Source organism: Aquarana catesbeiana, linkage group LG11, assembly GCF_042186555.1.
Source record: "Aquarana catesbeiana isolate 2022-GZ linkage group LG11, ASM4218655v1, whole genome shotgun sequence".
Lineage (NCBI taxonomy): Eukaryota > Metazoa > Chordata > Amphibia > Anura > Ranidae > Aquarana > Aquarana catesbeiana.
The window spans coordinates 213896892-213920088 of NC_133334.1; the positions used below are offsets into that span (position 1 = coordinate 213896892).

General features: G+C 40.8%; 1 protein-coding gene across 4 annotated transcripts in view; it reads right to left on the minus strand.

The window, feature by feature from the left end:
- Positions 1–7482: 7482 nt before the first annotated feature.
- KMT5B (lysine methyltransferase 5B) overlaps positions 7483–23197 on the minus strand; it is a 38272-nt gene continuing 22557 nt past the window's right edge. For all 4 annotated transcript variants that reach the window (XM_073605281.1, XM_073605282.1, XM_073605280.1 and 1 more), the window contains 2 exons: positions 12970–13166; positions 7483–10268 (listed from right to left, as the gene is read on the minus strand). In XM_073605281.1, coding sequence (XP_073461382.1) covers positions 8803–10268; positions 12970–13166 — 1663 coding nt within the window. In that variant the 3' untranslated portion in view covers positions 7483–8802. The remainder of the gene's footprint in view (positions 10269–12969; positions 13167–23197) is intronic.

Below are 23197 nucleotides of genomic sequence, written 5' to 3' on the forward strand. Positions count from 1 at the left end.
GCCGGGGCTTTCCCCAGCGGCTTGTAGATTCCCGTCTTAGGCTGGGGGAGAGAGCCTGCTTGCAGTGTAATGATTTGCTCGCTATGAAGTGGAGCGACAATAAGAATGTTTTCGTTCTTACCTCCCTTCATGCAGACACGACAGTTCAAATTACTACGGCGACTGGTGTTGTGGAGAAACCCCTCTGTGTCCACGATTATAACCAAAATATGGGAGGGGTGGACCTCAACGACCAGTTGTTGGCGCTGTACCTAATTGCCCGTAAGGCCAGACGCTGGTACAAAAAAAGTGTCTGTATACTTATTTCAACTCTTTGCTGAACGCTCATGTGCTATACAGCGCTTCAGGACGGACTGGATCCTTCCTTAAATTCCAGGAAGAGATCGTCAGAGCCCTTCTGTATCCAGACGGTGCTCCACCTCACCTTCCCCAACCAAATGCAGTAAGCCGGCTGCATGAGAGGCATTTTCCTTATGTCCTCCAGAGTACCCCATCCCAACGAGCCCCCCAAAGAAAATGTTGTGTCTGCAGAAAGCGCGGATTTAGGCGTGACACCCGGTATTATTGTCCCTCCTGTCCTGGCAATCCTGGTCTTTGCATTGGTGAATGTTTTGAGCGCTACCATACACTAGTTGAGTTTTAGCGTAGGGTACAGCATTGCACAGACTAGGACACACTTTCACAGGGTCTCCCAAGATGCCATCGCATTTTGAGAGACATAAACCTGGAACCGTTACAGTTTAAAAAAAAAAAAATACACAAAAAAAACTAAAATAGTTGTCATTTTATTGTTCTCTCTCTCTATTGTTCTGCTCTTTTTTTACTGTATTCTATTCTGCAATGTTTTATCATGATTGCTTTTCAGGTATGTAATTTTTTTTATAGTTTACTGTGTTTTAACCATTTTTTTGTTTTCAGGTACGCCATTCAGCTGCAGCGCGGATTTATTTATCTTGACAGCAACAGCGTTTGCTCCCACGATACATAAAGCCATGACTCCAGCGCTGTCGGAGGTGATTTCACCACCACAGTTACATACTTCAGCATATATGCCGAAGCGTGGGGGCAGCAGTGGGTGGAGGAGCGATTTGCTCCTGCCTTTTGCGGGAGGATGCCCCCATGCTTCGGCATATATAAACGGTGCATGTATGCTCATCATTAGAAGTGGGTGGATGAAGGGAGGTATTCTAATGGTGAGCATACCCACCGATCAATATCTTTTTTTCATGCAGCCCACAGGCTGCATGAAAAAAAGTTTACAATATATGTCCAACAAGGACCAGCAACGTACTGGTATGCTGCTGGACTTTGAGTGGTTATACCAGAATGATGCCTGCAGGTTTAGGTATCATCTTGGTATCATTCTTTTCAGCCAGCGGTCGGCTTTCATGTAAAAGCAATACTAGCGGCTAATTAGCCTCTAGACTGCTTTTACAGTGGGAGGGAATGACCCCCCCCAACCGTCTTCCATGTTTTTCTCTGGCTCTCCCGTCCCAACAGGGAACCTGAGAATGCAGCCGGTAATTCAGCCAGCTGACCATAGAGCTGATCAGAGACGATAATGGCTCCAAAGATCTCTATGGCCTAAGAACCGGTAGCTACGAGCATTTCATGACTTAGATTTTGCCGGATGTAAACCGCGCCATTGGGAAATTGGGAAAGCATTTTATCACACCGATCTTGGTGTGGTCAGATGCTTTGAGGGCAGAGGAGAGATCTAGGGTCTAATAGACCCCAATTTTTTCAAAAAAAAGGAGTACCTGTCACTACCTATTGCTATCATAGAGGATATTTACATTCCCTGAGATAACAATAAAAATGATAAAGAAAGAAAGAAAGAAAGAAAGAAAGAAAGAAAGAAAGAAAGAAAGAAAGAAAGAAAGAAAGAAAGAAAGAAAGAAAGAAAGAAAGAAAGAAAGAAAGAAAGAAAGAAAGAAAGAAAGAAAGAAAGAAAGAAAGAAAGAAAGAAAGAAAGAAAGAAAGAAAGAAAGAAAGAAAGAAAGAAAGAAAGAAAGAAAGAAAGAAAGAAAAAAAGCACCCCTGTAACCCCCTGCTCTCGCGTAAAGGCGAACGCAAGCGTCGGTCTGGCGTCAAATGTAAACAGCAATTGCACCATGCATGTGAGGTATCACCGCGAAGGTCAGATTGAGGACAGTCATTTTAGCAGTAGACCTCCTCTGTAAATCTAAAGTGGTAACCTATAAAGGCTTTTAAAAATGTATTTAGTTTGTCGCCACTGCACGTTTGTGCGCAATTTTAAAGCATGTCATGTTTGGTATCCATGTACTTGGCCTAAGATCATCTTTTTTATTTCATCAAACATTTAGGCAATATAGTGTGTTTTAGTGCATTAAAATTTTAAAAAAGTGTGTTTTTTCCCAAAAAAATGCGTTTGAAAAAAATCGCTGCGCAAATACTGTGTGAAAAAAAAAAAAATGAAACACCCACCATTTTAATTTGTAGGGCATTTGCTTTAAAAAAAATATATAATGTTTGGGGGTTCAAAGTAATTTTCTTGCAAAAAAAAAAATAATTTTTTCATGTAAACAAAAAGTGTCAGAAAGGGCTTGTCTTCAAGTGGTTAGAAGAGTGGGTGATGTGTGACATAAGCTTCTAAATGTTGTCTACTTTCCAAAATGGGGTCATTTGGGGGGGGGGGTTTGTGCCATCTTGGCATTTTATGGCCTTCAAAACTGTGATAGGTAGTGAGGAGTAAAATCAAAAATTTACGCCCTTAGAAATCCTGAAGGCGGTGCTTGGTTTTCAGGGCCCCGTACGCGGCTAGGCTCCCAATAAGTCCCACCCATGTGGTATCCCCATACTCAGGAGAAGCAGCTAAATGTATTTTGGGGTGTTATTCCACATATGTCCATGGCCTGTGTGAGCAATATATCATTTAGTGACAACTTTTTGTAATTTTTTTTTTTGTCATTATTCAATCACTTTGGACAAAAAAAATAAATATTCAATGGGCTCAACATGCCTCTCAGCAATTTCCTTGGGGTGTCCACTTTCCAAAATGGGGTCATTTGGGGGGGTTTTGTACTGCCCTGCCATTTTAGCACCTCAAAAAAATTACATAGGCAGTCAAACTAAAAGCTGTGTAAAGTCCAGAAAATGTACCCTAGTTTGTAGACGCTATAACTTTTGCGTAAACCAATAAATATACGCTTATTGACATTTTTTTTTACCAAAGACATGTGGCCGAATACATTTTGGCCTAAATGTATGACTAAAATTGAGTTTATTGGATTTTTTTTTATAACAAAAAGTAGAAAATATCAAAATTTTCGGTCTTTTTCCGTTTATAGCGCAAAAAATAAAAACGGCAGAGGTGATCAAATACCATCAAAAGAAAGCTCTATTTGTGGGAAGAAAAGGACGCACGTTTCGTTTGGGTACAGCATTGCATGACCGCGCAATTAGCAGTTAAAGCGACGCAGTGCCAAATTGTAAAAAGTGCTCTGGTCAGGAAGGGGGTAAATCCTTCCGGGGCTGAAGTGGTTAAATAAAAGGACATTTATACCTGCTTTTGGACAAAAGAGCTTTACTGCTAGAAATCATTTGGATGTATTTCACCAAACCTTCCCCAATGAAAAGGGAAACTAGTCAGACACCCTTTTTTGCAAGAGGCTTCGGCTGACCAACCCTTTTAACCACAGGGTCCTAAGCATGTGTTTTAGTACAAGCGCAAGGTGAGACGCCTGGTGGATAGGGTGTTTTATGGCATCTATGACAAAACATAGCGCCATTGGTAGCAGGATTTTAACCCCAAAAATTCAGACTCCTTATTTGTTGGATACTTAAGCAATTATGCATCTTTATTGATGCTGGAAATTGCAGTGCCTACTGCTGGTACTTTCCAACCTTTGTGAATTTTTCCTCCATGATAGAGAACTGAGAAACTATTTGGAGGGAAAAATGCTTATCCAGCTGATCCCATTCAGCATAAATAAGCGCTGTAAAAAGTTTTTTTTTTTTAAAAACCAAAGAAGGGACCTGGACTTTCAGCTTACTATGTTAGGAGTAGTATAAAAAGTGGAATGAACCATCTCTGTAAGAGTTTGTACCATCAATCTGTCAGATTGTGAGGTTGCATTAGGTTCATCAACTGTTGTTTCCTCCGCAGAGGAAAAATTTGGCTAGTTTTTCCCTGTGATCACCTGAGGATAACAGGGCAGCGTAGTTAAACCTTCAAAGACTGGGGCCCTTTTTAATAGGGGTATAGCACCCCTCAGGAACAACTTTAGGTAATATGAAAAACCAAAAAGAGTCCTGGTTCCTAGGGTCTAGCTCTCAGAGAAGCTTACAGGCAAAACCTTGTTCTTCAATGCGAGGCCCAGGTACCATCCTATGGCCTCAGTGGCAAGGATGGATCCGGTTGTGGAGTTTTAAATCCAGCATGGATCCCTCCTGGAGCTCCTCAGAGCACATCTTCACTCGTGACCAACACCTTAGACACTGGCGAAAAAACTGAGGACTCCTGGAAGGAGGAGGGGTTATATAGGGGAGTCAACTTCCTGTATTGGTTATACCAGTGTCAACACCTGAAGGTAGGCCCATAACCCACCAAGTAATTACTTGAGGCTCTGTGTCCTATGATGTCCGATAAAGAAAAATGTTTTTTGTCCTAATATCTACCTTAAATTCACATTTCTAATTGCATATTGTACTTGTTTATAATTTAAATACTGAAATTTGCACTTAAAAACAGTAACTTTGGAAACTTCAGTAAATAGTTTTTCCAAACTGGTAGGTTGACAACACTGCCCACAATCCTGTCTTGATAAAAGTAAAAATGTCTGGAACAAATAGGTATATTTTTCTCCAAAGAAAAAATAAATAAATAAACATCCCTCTAGGACACTAGCATAAAACTGAAGAATCATGAGAATGGTTACAGCTGGTTGAACTGCTTTTTTTTTTTTGGTTTGCCAGTGTCAAATTCTTTCTAAAAGGGAGGCAGTACAACCCAATGTTCCTGAATCTACTGATCCTGTGTCCCTTGATGAACGATTACCAAATATACTTTATTACCAAAAGCATTGGGATGCCTGCCTTTACACGCACATGAACTTTAACGACATCCCAGTCTTCGTTCGTAGGGTCCAGTATTCAGTTGGCCTACCCTTGGCAGCTATAACCGTTTCCACTCTTCTGGGAAGGCTGTCCACAAGGTTTAAGAATGTGTCTATGGGAATGATTGACCATTCTTCCAGAAGCGCATTTGTGAGGTCAGGAACTGATGTTGGATAAGAAGGCCTGGCTCTCATGCATCCAAAAGCTGTTCCATCAGGTTGAGGTGCAGGCCAGTCAAGTTCCTCCACCCCAAACTTGCTCATCCATATCTTTATGGACCTTGCTTTGTACACTGTTCTAAATCATTTGGTGGAGGGGGTATTATGGTGTGGGGTTGTTTTTCAGGGGTTGGGCTTGGCCCCTTAGTTCTAGTGAAGGGAACTCTTAAGGTGTCAGCATACCAAGACTTTTTGAACAATTTCATGCTCCCAACTTTGTGGGAACAGTTTGGGGATGGCCCCTTCCTGTTTCAACATGACTGCACACCAGTGCACAAAACAAGGTCCATAAAGACACGGAGGAACGAATTTGGGGTGAATGAACTTGACTGGCCTGCACAGGGTCCTGACCTCAACCCAATAGAACACCTTTGGGATGAATTTGAGCAGAAACTGAGTCAGTGTCTAACCTCACAAATGCACTTCTGGAAGAGTGGTCAAACATTCCCATAGACACATTTGTAAACCTTGTGAACAGCCTTCCCAGAAGAGTTGAAGCTGTTATAGCTGAAAACGGTGGGCCAACTCAAAATCGAACCCTACGGCCCATGACTTAAAGTTCATGCTCGTGTAAAGGAAGGCACCTCAATTATATTTGTATTATGGTGTACATTTGTTAACCTGCCTAAAGAGCCAGGTGATATCTGAATGTGGAAAAAGTCTATCTGCATGTATAATGGCAGGATGGATTCAAATGAAGGGTAAAACAATGCTATTTGTTTAATAATGTATACATGGTAAAGATCAATGTAAAATATTACACTTTTGCTAAAAATTGTATATTTGCAATATATAGTAAAATTACATGATTACTACATAGGACTTTGACAGGAAGAACTTACATGACCGGAGTAAACTTTGCTTCCCATTGCCAAAAAATCTATTCTTATGACACTCTGGCTTCCATTCTGAGTCGCTGATCTAAAACTAGCATGAACATATCAAAGGTCCTACTCTGCATACTTTTTCTTGATTAGTAATACAGAACTTTGCATCAAAGGTCAACAAGACAACTAGTATCTTCTGAACAAAAAGCCCCAATGGCAGTCTGGTGGAGAGCATATCGCCGCTTTTTTTTACTGGCATCATTTACAAGTGACCCTGAAGGTCATTAAAGTGGTAGTAAACCACATTTAAAAAAAAAAAAAAAAAAAAAAAAAAAAAAAAAGGAAAGGCCCTGGGTAGTTTAAGTCATAAGAACATTATGACAGACACCTAAAAAAAAAAAAAAAAGCCCTCCAGTGGCGTGCCGTCACTGCTAAAGGTGCTTCCATCCTCCCCTGTGTTTTTTTCTGGGTTTGCAGGCCTTGGCGATGAAGTCACCCTTGTGCATGGGAGTCACTGTTTACGGCATGGCTCTGAAGGAATGGCACGGGTATGCCGTTCCTTCAGAGCGCATATGCTAGTGATGTCAGCGGCTGCATCTAAAAGTAAATATCTCCTAAATGGTGCACGTTTAGGAGATATTTAGAGTATCTATAGGTAAACATCATACATGGGAGTTAACACTCACTTTAATATATCTTGCAGTAATGCACCACAAAATTGTAAATCCAGCTTTTTGACTTCATGTTCAGTCCAAGGACAGCCAACAGTCAGCCCTTACTACAGATTTCTAGTTTGAATAAACCTTCCAACTCTTCTGTGATAGCAAGTGATGAAGTACTTTCTTTCACACAAAATATTTTAATTTGTACAATACAAGGTTAAAATAAAAATCCTTTCAAATTCCTTATACTGGCCCAACACATGGCATTGTTCTGGCATTGATATAACCATATATCAAGGATGGTAGTAGGTTGCATGGCTCGGTTTGATCATTACTTCAAAACGAATGTATGTATGGAACCATCCGCAGGACACCTTTGAAAAAGTTTGCTTCCACATATGCAAGACCTCATTATATATCACAATATATCCAAACAATTTTTTTCAAATGTACTTAAAATCAGAACTGGTTTATTACAGACACATGTGGTATGACCTTTTTTATTCACATCTGCAATGAAAGCTACCTATACATAAATCACCAACTCATTTGAATAAGATGATATAACAATATGAAATTTAGTGTGCTTGAGTCAAAAAAACAAACAAACAAAAAAAAAAAAAAAAAAAAACACCATATAAAATGTAAAAAGTTAAATATGAAAGAAAATGATTAAAAACAAAATCATTAATAAACTTGGGTTTACAATTTCCTATTTTATTGTCATGAATACTTAAGTTTTAACTATTACGGTAAATCATTTTTTTATGGCAGAAATGAAACTCCTCACCACACTTATATATACATTATATACAGTTAACTATTACACAAAGGAAAAAAGTAACATACCTTTAGCTCCCTGTCAGAATGTTCATAACATTCAGTCAGTTGTAGCTTTGCCAAACTGCAAGAGAGGACAATAATTTTCTGTGTATGTAGATGACAGCTGCACTTAAGTGGACACATTTGTCACCTTATTTTCACAGCCTCTTCCATGAAAAAATAAGCACCAATCAGTCTTCAAAAAGAACAATTTTATCTTAATTTTAAATATAACTTTTTTTTTTTTATATTTCTATAACAAGCAATAAATACACCCATGTCCAAACTTTTATTCTGCATATGGCTAGGCCCTGTACATAAATGTGCTACTGAGATAAGCAAATATAATTTTCTGCAATTTTGTTTTAATCAATTAGAAGTTCAGGGCTCATTTACACCAGATGCATGTGTTTCAATGAGTATTCGGATGCATGCTTCAAAGAGGATCCCATTTGAAAGTGAAAATGCAGATCAACGAACCAAGAATGTAGCATGCAGGCCTTTTTTGCCTAACGCACCATAATGCAATGTGTCAGTGTGAAAGGGACCTTCTGAAATTCATGGATTTAATCATGTTCATGCATTGTACTTGTTCTTAAAAATGTAACAAAATGCATCTAATGTAAACAAGCCCAAATTAAGAATTTGCTGCTAAAAAAAGGCCACAGACAGAATTCTTAGAATAGCGGTACACTAAAAATAGACTTCTGATTGTAAAAATTATAAAGGACAAGATAGTAAGCAAATAAATTTGAAAGGTGTAGTCATTGCTGGTGATAACATACAGAAAAAGTGTAATGTTACTACTGTGATTCTTGTTAAAATATTAATGACAAAGCTCCTAGGGGTTTAAACAAATATGACTGGGTAGCCACACTACTACGCTTTATTGTCTTGTGTGGAAAGTTTAATATGTACATTGTCCTCCCATATACAACACGACCCAATGACATTTTTTTTTTTTAACTCAAAAAATTGCACATAAGAAGACTGTTAAAAAGTACAGTAAAAATTAAAAATTTAAAGTTGGTATGCTGTACACTTTCTACAATTACATTTCAGAGTGAACTAACAAGTGCAGTCTCTAAAATTTACAGTTTTTGAAGTAAAGGAATAATTCAATGGAATAAGTTTATTTTATAAGTAAATGAGTAAAAATGACTGTTGAGGTCAACCTAAAAAAATATTAATATTTCACGCATTCAGACGCAAAGACTGATCTTCTCTCCGCCTAGAGGATATATCAATGTCTATTGAATCCTTTCCAACAATCAGTCTCAAACGTTTTGCTGGTGGTAGAGGAATAAAGTCATCCTCAAATTCATCGTCATATTCATCTTCTTCCTCTTCTGATGATGAAGAATCCTCCATACTTTCTTCCTCATAATGATCATAATTGTTAACTTCCATTCTGGTTCCCAGCAGAGACAATGCATCCTTACAATATACACCATTTTCATGAAGTTCCTCTGGAAAGGACATTCTTGTTTCCTCATCTCTCTTTAGCTGAATCTTTAGTTTTGTAGAACTACTACCTGATCCTGAGTTAAAACCATTGTTAAGTTTTGCTACATACAAACTGTTCTTGTCCTTTTCATGATCTTTACTCAGTTTAATGCTAATTTTGGATGAGCCCATGCCATCATCGTTCTCCTTTTCTGCTTTGCTGCTGTTGCTGTCATGGCGTCTACGCAGAGTTAGTTTTGGAATTCCAGTGCTATTTTCAAGAATTAACTGTGCGTCATATCTTGTGATTCGTCTGCTTTTTTTACTTTTCACAGTTCTGATTATTTTTTCTGTCCTTATTTCTGAACTGACTACAGGGCAACCATCCGAAGATGTCCTCAGATCGTTATAATCAGCATGCCCATCAGAAATAGCATTTACAGCGTCTGACTCACAATGTGAACTTACTAAGTTTGGCAAAGTATTATCCTTGCCAGACAATTCAAAATCACAATTTGACACAGCCATGTGAGCAGCTTGTTTCAAGTGTTTGCTCTGTCTAGACTTCCTTCTAGACTCATACAGACCATTTCTCTGATGTCTACTCTCCTGTCTGTCTGAGGTGTCATGATCAAGTTCATTGTTATTTAATGACTGTTCTTGAAAGTCAGTTCTGTGCACTGGTGCAACACTTTCACCACTACTTCTATGAACATCCAAAGAATTTGGTGAAAGCTTAGCATCAGGTGTTTCCACAGAGTTCCTTGTCCTCATAGAGCTACGAGTTATATATGAACAAGATGATTCACCAAGAGCACCTTTCGAAGAATTCAGTTTATATTCTCTTGCTGCATGTCTTGTTAAACAACCAGTGGTTTCTTTCATTTTTGCAGATCCCCCGCTCTCTTTTTCCCTTTTAACGGACATGTTTTTATACAAAACTACTTTAGGTTCTTTAAGCACTACGTTCCCTACTTCAAGTTTTTTTGAAGTATTCCTCTGCTCTGGTCGCTTGCAGTGATTTCTCATCTTAATTTTAGAATGGAAAGGCTTTACAGGCTTTCTTAGTCTCTTTGGTACCCTGGAATTGTTTATATGAGAGAGTTTTGATGAGGTAGAAGAGGATGAAACTGGAATTTGTGACACAGACTGTTTTGTCAACGTTCTACTTTTCCCATTCTTCCTCGCACCAACTGAAGATTTTCTGTTTCTGCCTGCAAAGCACGAGAGATAAAATAAATAAATTAGTAAAATTTGGATGAAACATTGAAACAAAAATGATTTGGGTAACCTTAAAGTGGAAATTAAGTCTTACTAGATCACTTCAGGCTGGACCCTTTTGCAGGTATAGCAATGTAAAACATTAAAAGATAAGTGCCTATACTGTTGAAAATCCAGTGATTCACTGTCTCACCCTGCTCTGCACATGCTCAGTTGCTCTCCATTTTTGGTATTGTGCCGAAAATCAGAGCCACGATCTGCTGACAGCCTAAAGATTTACTGCTGTTCAGAAGCTCTGGGCTTCAGCAAAGAATTAGGCTTTGGCAAGAAGGAACAGGAGCAATGCTGGAGGCATACACTAATTTTGGTAGCATAATTATTAATGTGGAATGTATGTTCTTTACTAAAGAACAGTTGTTATGAGTAAAGTTCCGCTTTAAAGGAAATCTCTCACGAGGGATAAGCAGGCTGCCATAGCTGTGTTCTACAGTGGAAGGAAAAACGTATTTGATCCCCTACTGATTTTGTACGTTTGCCCACTGACAAAGAAATGATAAGTCTATAATTTTAATGGTAGGTTTATTTTAACAGTGAGAGACAGAACAAAAATATCCAGAAAAACTCATTTCAAAAAAGTTATACATTGATTTGCATTTTAATGAGTGAAATAAGTATTTGACACCTTCGCAAAACATGACTTAGTACTTGGTGGCAAAACCCTTGTTTGCAATCACAGAGGTCAGATGTTTCTCATAGTTGGCCACCAGGTTTGCACACACCTCAGGAGGGATTTTGTCCCACTCCTCTTTGCAGATTATCTCCAAGTCATTAAGGTTTCGAGGCTGATGTTTGGTAACTTGAACCTTCAGCTCGCTCCACATATTTTCTATGGGATTAAGGTCTGGAGACTTGCTAGGGCACTCCAGGACCTTAATGTGCTTCTTCTTGAGCCACTCCTTTGTTGCCTTGGCCACGTGTTTGGGTCCTCGTCATGCTGGAACACCCATTTTCAATGCCCTGGCTGAGGGAAGGAGACTCTCACGCAAGATTTTACGGTACATGGCCCCATCCATCGTCCCTTTGATGCGGTGAAGTTGTCCTGTCCCCTTAGCAGAAAAACACCTCCAAAGCATGTTTCCACCTCCATGTTTGACAATGGGGATGGTGTTCTTGGGGTCATAGGCAGCATTTCTTCTCCTCCAAACATGGCGAGTTGATACCAAAGAGCTCGATTTTTGTCTCATCTGTCCAAAACACTTTCACCCAGTTCTCCTCCGAATCATTCAGATGTTCATTAGCAAACTTCAGACGGGCCTGTACATGTGCATTCTAGAGCAGGGGGACCTTGCGGGTGCTGCAGGATTTCAGTCCTTCACAGTGTATTGTGTTACCAATTGTTTTCTTGGCAACTATGGTCCCAGCTGCCTTGAAATCAAGGACAAGATTCTCCAGTGTAGTTCTGGGCTGATTCCTCACCATTCTCATGATCATGGAAACTCCACAAGGTGAGATCTTGCATGAAGCACCAGACCGAGGGAGATTGACAGTTATTTTGTGTTTCTTCCATTTGCGAATAAATCGCACCAACTATTGTCACACCCTCTCACCAAGCTACTTGGCGATGGTCTTGTAGCCCATTCCAGACTTGTTTAGGTCCGCAATCTTGTCCCTGACATCCTTGGACAACTCTTTGGTCTTGGCCATAGTGGAGAGATTGTAATCTAATTGATTGCTTCTGTGGACAGGTGTCTTTTATACAGGTAACAAGCTGAGATTAGGAACACTCCCTTTAAGAGAGTGCTCCTAATTTCAGCTCATTACCTTTATAGAGACATCTGGGAGCTAAAAATCTTGCTGACTGATCAAATACTTATTTCACTCATTAAAATGCAAATCAATTTAAAACTTTTTTGAAATGCGTTTTCCTGGATTTTTTTTGTTATTCTGTCTCTCACTTTTAAAGTAAACCTACCAATAAAATGATAGACTGATCATTTTTCAGTGGGCAAACGCACAAAATAAGCAGGGGTTCAAATACTTTTCAACTCACTGTACATGTCAATAACCTGATTGTTATGCTGCCTCACTAGTTTTAAAACTTTGAGTACCTGGTTCCAATCAAGTATACAGATAAGGTCATATGACTCTTTGCCGACTTTCCTGACACTCACACCTGGTCTGGGTGAGTTATTCAGTGTTGAAACTAGCGAGTCAGCATAAGAACCTGGAAACTAGCATTTTCAGTAAGCCAGAAGTGGCTGCTTTAAAATGTGTCTCATGACACAAGTTACTGTAAAAATGAAACTCCAGGTAGACAGCTTTAGGTCATATCTGTTGGGGGAAAAAAGAGTTACCTCTGCTTACGTTTATGCCATGTCCAGATCCCTTCTGTCTAGTGTAAAAATTCATACTTTTCATTCCAGATGCTACAGTCTCGCTATACTTCCAACCAGCTGCAGCACTTATATAGGGAAGCAGTGGTGTCATTTATCTGCCACTCTCCTTTTGGACTGTTCACAGAACGCCTTTGCTTTTTGTGCATGGCTCACAGAATATAAGGCATTCAATGAACATACAAGGGGAGAAAAAGGTGGATAAACGATACTACTGCTTTCCTGCATGAGAGCCAAAGCCAGTCAAATATGTACTCCCACTCCCCAAAAAAAATAAAAATAAATGCCAGCTAATTCTTACATGAGTTAGATTTTTCCTGAGAGGTATCTGCATCTGTGTTGGAGCTGACAGACTGACTGTCTGAGTTTTTGCTGCTGTCACCAAGCTTTTTGAGTCTGTTCAAACGTTTGTCTGTTTCCCGTAATCCATACTTGCTGTTGATCACAGGACTTGGTTCATTAAGACCGACACGTGATTTAAAAGCACCAGTTGCACGCCTAAAGAGTAACAAACAAAATATTAAAACATTATAACTCTTTAATTGTATATCAGAAAAAAAATTATTTTTTAACATAAACTAAACACCAACTCTAAAATGTAATACTAGTCACGTTATATTTAGCCGTTGTAGCAGAGGCTGTTTTCTTACAAACTACCTTTTCATAGTAACATTTGCGTATATCTGACAGCAAATGATAAAAGTCACCAATTATTCACTGCAAGTGCATCTTCCCTGCATTTCAAATTAAAATGGTTGATTCACCTACAGTGAAGGTTTATAAAATATTCCACGTTTTGTTTTTGTTCTTATTCAGTACCTTTTATGAAGCTTAAAGCGGAGCTCCACCTTAAAAAAAAATATTAAAAGCCAGCAGCTACAAATACTGCAGCTGCTGACTTTTAATAAATGAACACTTACCTGTCCCAGGGTCCAGCGATGTCGGCAGCCGAAGCCGATCGATCGCTCGTCTCTCGGCTGCCCCCGCTACTATCCTCAGTCAGGGAATCAGGAAGTGAAGCGTTGCGGCTTCACTGTCCGGTTCCCTACGAGTCGCGCTGCGCGTCTTTACTGGTCCCCGTTGTGTTCGAGGAAGTGTGCGTTTCCCAGAACAAAACCACGGGGGGCGGGGGGGCTATCTATGCCCGAAAGTGGGTGCAGATACCTGTATTAGACGAGAGAGATAAGTAAAGGGAGAGATAAGTAAACACTACAGATATAAGTGCCCAGGTCAGATTTCATGGATGGGGTTTACATCCACTTTAATATGTCTTTTCAAATGGACTCCAAAGCAAAAGTTTACCAAAAACAAAAATGTTACAAGAAACAGGATCTTTGTACTCACAGTAAAATGATTTTCTTGGAGTCCATTGAGAAACACAGCTTGATAGTTAAAACAAAAAAAAAAAAAAAACACACACACACAGGAGAAATGGAGGATGCTGGGCACACCCTTACCACCTCCCCCAACTGCACAACTGTAGTAGCAAGCATGCCACAATAGCATATGGGGGAAGAGAGCCATGTTCCTCAGTGGGACTCCAAGAAAAAGATTTTATGGTGAGTACACACATTTAATTCCTTACTTCCCATCTATTGAGGGACACAGTTAGATAGTAGGAAACCTAGGAATGTCCAAAAGCAGTCTAGCCGGATGGTCAGGCACACCCAAACACAGGTCACCAGCACAACAAGAAAGTATAGCTGCTTGCACAACTTTGTGCATAGGAGGTGGGAACAAGTCTAAGCGACTCAAATATGCATGAAAATATATTAACTGGGCTGTAAAAAAAATGGCAGCAGGTGCTCTGGACTGAGGACTCAATATTTGGCTGTAGCAGGAGCGGTACACTAAGGAGTGTTTACAGTCAACAGTGAAGCATGGTGGAGGTTCCTTGCAAGTTTGGGGCTCAATTTCTGCAAATGGAGCTGGAGATTTGGTCAGGATCAAAGGAGTCCTCAATACTGAGAAATGCAGGCAGATATTTATCCATCATGCCATACCATCAGGGAGGTGTGCGATTGGACCCAAATGTAATCTGCAACAGGACAATGACCCCAAACATACAGCCAATGCCATTAAGAACTATCTTTAGTGTAAAGAAGAACAAGGAGTCCTGAAAGTGATGATTTGGCTCTCATAGAACCCTGATCTCAAACACCATGTATTCTGTCTGGGATTACACAAAGAGACATAAGGATTTGAGGCAGCCTACATCCAAAAGATGATATGTGGTTAGTTCTCCAAGATGTTTGGAATGACCTACCTGACACGTTCCTTCAAAAACTGCAAGTGTAGCTAGAATTGATGAACTTTGCTGTTCTAAGGGCCAAAGGCTGGTCACACCAAATATTGATTTGATTTGGATTTCTCCTATGTTCATGTACTTTCCATTTTGTTAATTGATAAAACACTTCTAAAAGCATTCTTAATTTTACAGCATTTTTACACACCTTCCCTAAAACTTTTGCACAGTACTGCATATAAAAAGTCCTTAGTCTCAAAACTATGCTTTATGAAAGATCAAGTGTGGCTTCCTACAGGACAAAGCTGGTAAATCAGAAACCTTTTTGGCTGAAGTATGAAAACTATACACACACACACACACACACACACACACACACACACACACTGGTTGGTGGAATAATGACCATAAAAATTGTACAGTGCATTGGGAAAGGAAGGGATAATGTAGGGGGAATGGGGTAGGAAAGGGGGAGGGCAAAGAAGGCCGAGGAAAAAAGAGGGGAGGGGAGGAAAACGGGAAGGGGGAAGGAAGGAGAAAGGGAGGGGGTGCGGCAAAGATGGGGGAGAAGGTGGGGAAAAAGGATGAAGAAAAAAAAAAAACAGGGGGGGGGGGGGGGGCGAATGGCAGAAAGTGCAGATATGCAATTGTTAAAAAAAATTATAACCTACCCAATCAGCTAGCTTCAAGTGTAAGGCTAAAAAGGAAAAAAGAAGAGAGAGGGGGGAGAAAAAAAAAAGGGGGGGGGGGCCTTTTATGAGGGCCTCATTGACAAAGATACCCTGGAGTTCTTGTTTCCCAAATTCCCACGTGTTCCTACCTTCTACACCCTTCCTAAAACCCACAAGAATATCCACGTACCCCCCGTTAGACCAATCGTTTTCGGAATAGGATCGTTTACAGACAATGCCAGTAAATTTGTAGACGCTTTCCTAATGCCTCACGTACGCAGTCTTCCATCTTACATACGTTATACTACTGACCTTTTTAAACATCTTGAAGGAATCCAGATCCCTCCGGACGCCCTGCTCCTGGCTATAGATATCGAGGCCTTGTATTCGAGTATCTTCCATGAGCAGGGTGTCCGGATGGCTGACTCTTTCCTCAGAGAACAAGAACAGACCTCTTGGCCTCTGAATCAATTCATTCTGCAAATACTTAATTTCATTCTGACCAAAAACTATTTTACTTTCAATGATCAACTCTACTTACAGACTCAAGGAGTCGCTATGGGGACATCATGTGCCTCAGCATATGCCAATTTGTACTTGGGTGGATGGGAGAGACATATCTGATGATCGTTACACAATTTTTTCTTGAACATGTCCTGTTATGGTACAGGTACATAGATGACCTGTTCATAGTATGGACTAGCACTAGAGATAGATTATTGGAGTTCATTCATGTGTTAAATGACAATGGCTGTAACCTAAAGTTCACTTTTATTTTTGACGATACGCAGATCACTTTCTTGGATCTAACTATCGTCAAACAACAGGATGGCGCCATAAGCACAGACTTGTTCCAGAAACCAACGGCCGGGAATACGCTTTTACAAGCATCTAGTGCTCACCCTCAACCATCAGTACGTAGCATTCCATATGTGCAATATTTGCACCTACGTAAAAACTGTACTTTGGAGGCAGATTTCAAAATCCAAGCCAGTGCGTTGTGTGATAGGCTCCTACTTCGAGGCTATTCAAGCACAAATCTAAGGAAAGCTTTCAATCGAGCACTAGCACGCACTAGGAACTCCTTGCTCTATACTCTACCTAAGTCTCCTTCAACTGAGAGAGTTAAATTTATTACCAAGTACTCTGCCCACCACCTACAACTCAGAAAGGTATTATCCAACCATTGGAATTTGTGAACGGAACACAATGTCCTGAACAGACATGTGAAGTCTACTCCCACACTAGTGTTTCGAAGAGCATCCTCTTTAAGAGACCGTTTGACTAATAGTCACTATCAAACATCTGAACGATCGGTCACAGGACCAAGTGGAACCTTTCAAAGTGGGGATTGTCCCGCTGCCCCTGGATATTCAAGGGGACCAAGTTCTAGCTACCTATTGGTGAAACATTTTTACCATGTATTTTTTGCAATTGCAGCACTATGTGGGTGATTTACCTAATGCTGTATAAGTGCAATGCTTTTTATGTAGGCAAAACAATACGAGAACTCCGACAGAGAATCGGAGACCACCTATATTATTCCGGCAATTGTTAACTTACAACCGTAGGCCGACATATTGGACTGCTCCAACGCTTTAATGTTATGGCGTTAAATTGCTCTCAAACAGAGCCCACGAGGGGGGGGACTGGAATAGGATTATTTTATAATGAGAAACAATGTGGATCGAATGTCTCAATGCTACTATTCCCCCAGGCCTTAATGAGATTATATCTGACCAACCATTTTTGTAGGGTCCTCCCATATAGCTGGGCAACTTTAAAACCCTTCCCTCCTGTTTTTTACCCCTACCTTCGCCGCCCCCCCCCCGCCCCTTTCTTACCCCCCCCCGCCACCCCATTATCCCTTCCTTTCCTGGTGCACTATACAATTTTTTTGGTTATCATTCCACCAACGTGTGCGTGAGAGATATATATATATATCTATATATATAGATATATATATATATATCTATATATATATAGATATATAGATATATATATCTATATATCTATATATATTAATTATACACACATACACACACACACCCCATCTAGATTTATTATCCGCACAAACTTCGTGTTCGATGCAGGGGGAAACCTTTGAGTAGCTGGGTCTTTTACCTGGTGTTGGACCTGTTGGGTAAGCAACTTCACAGTGATGCTGCTAAGTTTTATGTACTAATATGCTTTTGTATGTTTTGCTTTGCTTTGTACCTTATTACATTATTTGTAGATAGATTATGCCTCCTGACGAAGCGGTCTGTGTACCGTGAAACTAGTAGAGGACTGGTTAATCCATGAAAAAACCCCATCATCAGATACTTCTTGGGGAAACGTTTGAGTATTTATATACTGCTTTTGAAATTTTATTGAGATCTATGTATGTTTTTTTTTTTTTTTTATATGTAATAAATGATTTACATTTTTACCAAAATTTATTAATGTGTATCAGTACCGAGATAGTCCACCAAAAAACTTTTGTTGAGTTAGAGTGTATGTTTGGACAACCTTGGCATCTGTCCTCAGGCTCCTACTCTCCTCCCCCTCTTTTCCTTTTGGCTGAAGTGATAGCTCAAGAAAAAGGACAGACAGAGCAAACACCTGACGAGATCCCCTATCTCTCGTCATTTCAAAGCCAGTGAATGTGAAGCAGGAAAAAAAAAAAAAAAAAGGAGATTGATTCTCCAGGTAACAGATATGGCCAGATCTAATAGAGGCCACAACATACGAAAGGAGGAGGTGTACTACATTCTCCAAGACTAATCTAGAGATATGAGAATGACTTGAATGCCCTTGGCCTAAATCCTTCGAAGCACATAAGGTAATAACTTCAGTGATGGAAAAGGCATAGATCAGGGTATACCGATTCCACTGCATCACCAGCACATTGCAGCTGTTGTCTACCGAGAAAAAATTGTCAGCTTTCTACTCTGGCAAATGCACCATGTAGATTGCTGGAACATGAAACTTGGCTCAAGACAACATAGACTTTCCCTTAGTAGACCTCCTGGTACCCCCCTCTGACGACTGATGTAGGCCACAGCAGTGGTACTGTATAATTTATTTGGACCAGACAACCACTCAGAAGGGGGTTCTAGTAAAATAAAAGAAGAAGAGGAGCTGATCATAACTCGGGATGTTGAATGGAAGCATCCAGACACAGAATAGATTTGTCCCACTCCGATGAGAAGACTGAAGTTACTAAACCTGACTGCAGCTTTATCAACTTCTTCCAGGAAGGAAGATCTTGGCTTGATGGGTATACAAGAGAAAGCCCAAGAACTCCAAGTGACAAAGGAATCAGAGATGACTTCTCAACATTCAGAATTATATCTGTAACTTGTGGGTCTGGAAACTAAAACTTGCTTAGAGGAACATTATGATGTAAGATAGGAAAATGCTTAAATTTGTATGCCTAGGATACCCCACATCAAATATTTAGCAATTTGAACCAGCAAGAAGCCGAAAAGACAGCCTCCTACAAAAGGTAGGTGTAAAGAAGGCCTTCTTACACACTTGCTTCACCAACCAGTACTTAAGCCGGAAAGCCCAGAAGACCTGGACAGTAGACGAGGTCACAGATATAACCTAGCAACCATCCAGTGCAAGGTCACACAGAGCATTTATTGGGACAATCACTTGATCAACATAATCAATACGTTGAGTGTTAATGCCAGCGGTCTCCAAATCTATGCTTAAGAATTTGGACCAGTCAGCCAAATCTGAGAAGAGTGTAGAAGCAAGCATGGATTAAATAGCAGAACCCACCAAGGTGTAAATGGATACAGAACCTGCTTCCAGTTTTTTGTCAGTAGAGTCTTCAAAGAATGGATCTTTTCTTATAGGTATAATCAAAGCTTTGTGAAGGCAAGATACAGACAGTTGACAGAAAAAAAGGGGACTGCCAGCTAAATGCCTACACTCCCTGCAAATTGGGTCCTGCCAGCTAGATGCCGCAAGTCCAGTAGTATTTATTGCAAGATTCAGGTTCTTTGTTAATCAGTTTAAAAAAGCTACTTGCAGATGTGCCTCTCCTAAATGCATGCTAAGAAACTTAAACGAAGCCCACAGCCTTCAAGCCACTACCAACAGTGAGCTTTCAGGGGGCAGGAAAACTTCTGGTTCCAATACAGTGAGGAAAAAAATTGGATTTTTAAAACAGTTTACCTGTAATATCCTTTTTTTGAAGTACATCAGGGGACACAGAACCATAGTAGTTACCAAGTGGGTTATAGGCCACCTTTAGGTGATAGACACTGGCACGCCCTAAGACAAAGTGCAAAGTGTATAACCCCTCCCACTACTGGGAGTACCTCAGTTTTGTAGCAAAGCAATACACATGTATACCAAGAAGGGAGGGACCTCTGTGTCCCCGATGTACTTCAAAGAAAAGGATTTTACAGGTAAGCCGTTTTAAAAAACCTATTTTCTTTTCATACATCAGGGGACACAGAGCCATAGTAGTTACTACGTGGGATGTCCCATAGCAATGCCAACTGAAGGGAGGGAGACACCAAAAGTAGGGCACCAAGAGACTAGAGCACTTATACTGCAGCCTACAGTACACTGCGCCCAAAGGCGATATCCTCATGGCGTTTTACATCTACTTGATAGAATCTGGTAAATGTATGGATTGAAGCTCAAGTTGCGGCCTTGCAGATCTGAGCCATGGAGGCTTGGTGATGCACTGCCCAAGAAGCACTAACAGCCCTGGTGGAGTGCGCTTTAATATGAAAAGGAGGAATTTTCCTCTTTAAACCATAAGCTTGAACAATCACTTGACAAATCCATTTAGAAATGGTAGATTTCGACGACGCCTGTCCTCTTTTAGGACCGCCTGGCAACACAAACAAAACATCTGTTTTACGAGTCGCTTTTAAATAGACCTTGACCGCTCTCACAACATCAAGAGAATGTAGTGACTTTTTTTCCACAGAACGAGGTTCTGGAAAAAATGAAGGCAGAACAATATCCTGGTTTAAATAAAATCCTGACACTACCTTCAGTAGAAAAATAGGATGAGGCTGCAATACAACCTTATCTTTATGAATAATCAAATATGGCTCTTTACAGGAAAGAGCAGCCAACTCTGATACTCTCCTTGCAGAAGATATGGCAACCAAGAAAACTATTCCCTCATCAAGAGGATCAAGGGAATATCTTGAATTGGTTTAAAAGGCTGTTTTTGTAAAGGTGACAGGACTAAAATTTAAGTCCCAAGGGTTCAGGAGTGACTTAAATGAGGGATTAATCCGCGTTACCCCCTGGATAAGGTTACAAACCAGAGAGTGTGAAGCAAGTGGTCGTTGAAAAAAACGCTAAGGCCGACACCTGGCCCTTGATAGTGCACAAGGCCAGCTTCATTACTGATCCCATCTGTAGGAACTCAAGGATCCTACCTATGACATATTTCCTGGGGTGCCAACTCCTGGATTCACACCAGGAGACATATGCCTTCCAGACTCTATAATATTATGATTCTGGAGGCCGGCTTCCTAGCATTAATCAAGGTAGAAAGTACTGAAGCGGACAGCCCACGGTCCTTTAGAATGTAGCCAAACCGTTAAATTTAGTGTTTGTAAGGTAGGATGGAACACCAGACCTTGCGAGAGAAGGTCTGGCCACAGGGGCAGGGTCCAAGGGTCCCCTATGGCCATCCTTATGATCTCGGCAAACCAAGATCTCCTGGGCCACCAGAATCATCTGCTTTCCCTCTTGCTTGATCCTGCGTAGGAGACGCGGAATCAGCAGAACAGGAGGGAATGCATAGATCAGTGAAAACTGATCCCTTGGAAAGACCAAGGCATCTGTTCCGTATGCCATCGGATCCCTTATCCTTGACACAAAGTTGTCGATCTTGTTGTTGAACCTGGACGCAAACAGATTCACGTCCGGAACTCCCCATTTTTGGCATATTGACAGAAAGAGGTCGGGGTGAAGGGACCACTCTCCGGGAACAATTGCTGGCAACTCAAGTAGTCCGCCTGCCAATTCCCCATCCCTGGAATGAAAACTGCTGATAGGCAAGGGATGTTGTTTTCTGCCCAAGACAGAATATGATTCACCTCTCTGTGCCACATGACTTCTCGTGCCCCCTTGGTGATTGATATAAGCCACAGCTGTGGCATTGTCTGATTGGATCCTGACAGGACAATTCCGTAGTCTGAGCGTCCAGGCCTTTAGGACCAGGCGTACTGCCTGAATCTTTAGAATATTGATGGGCAAGGTCAAACTCTGATTTGGACCACTTCCCTTGGACAGACACTTCTTCCAGAACTGCTCCCCAGCCCAAAAGGCTGGCATCTGTCGTTACTACTTTCCAGGTAAACGGTAGAAAGGATTTTTCTTTTTGAAGATTTTTGGATATTAACCACCAGCTGAGGCTCTGACGCACCTTGGCGGATAAATGCATCGGGAAGGCCAGAGTTTGGACCTTCTTGTTCCAAGTTGACAGGATTCTGTTTTGCAGCAGTCTTGAATGAATCTGCGCATAAGGAACGGCTTCGAAAGAAGCCACCATTTTTCCTTGCAATTCATCTTTTTATGCAAAGATGAATAGAAGGATTCTTCTTTGTTTTGACCAACCAAATCAGTTCCTTTAAGGAACCAATTCTTTCCTGGAGCAAAAATACCCTTTTCTGGACTGTATCTATGATCAGCCCTAAGTATTGCAATCTCCTTAATGGTTTTAAGGAGGATTTTTCTAGGTTGAGGATCCAACGTAAAGTATTCCAGGTAGCTGACTGCGGTGACCAGACTTTGGTTTAAACGGGCTACCGATTGATCTATCAAGAGTTGATCATCTAAGTAGGCTAGTATCGTTATACTTTGAGCCCCTAACCTGGTTAAAGGAGGAGCCAGGATCTTTATAAACTCAAGGTGCAGTAGCTAGCCCTAAAAAGGTAGAGCTACAAACTGGAAATGAAGATTTTCTACCTCGAAGCGTAGAAATTTCTGGTGAGCGGGGAAGAGTTTAGATCTTTGAGGTCAAGAATGTCCATTTGAATTTAACCAAACCCCAACTCTTGTAACTCCAGCTTGTACTTTGGAGTTATTGAGGAAATCCCCTATTCGTCTTCCTGTCAGATCCTTGAGAACTGCAGAAGAATTCCCCCTATTGAGTGAGCGGAGCGCCTCCTCATAGAGGAGGCTTTAGTATCTTGTAGGTTTCCTTCCCAAAGACCTCTTTTGTCCCTGGGGTTAATTCTGAGGATTACCTTTTGAACCTGACGGCGGAAGCCATCATATAAGGAAAATATATTTACTCCTTTAATTAAATGGCAAAAGGGGATACTTTTCCCCACTAGAATTTCTTTGGATGAATTATCCAAACATTCTCAAATAGCTGTTTCACCGCAAAAGGAATATTAGCCAGGAGCTTCTGCATGGTGAAAGGAAGTTTATCCTCCGCTGATGTGAGTTCCTGCACTCATGCGGAACCGTGTATAGCACCTGGTATTCCCAGGCGGTCTCCCATACAGGTACTAACCAGCCCTGACCCTACTTAGCCTCCGAGATCAAACTAAATCGGGAGCTTTCAGGGTGATGTGGCCGTAGGCATCTCAGCAGTCGTGTGTTTGGCTAGTTTATAAGCAAGCATCTGCATGAGG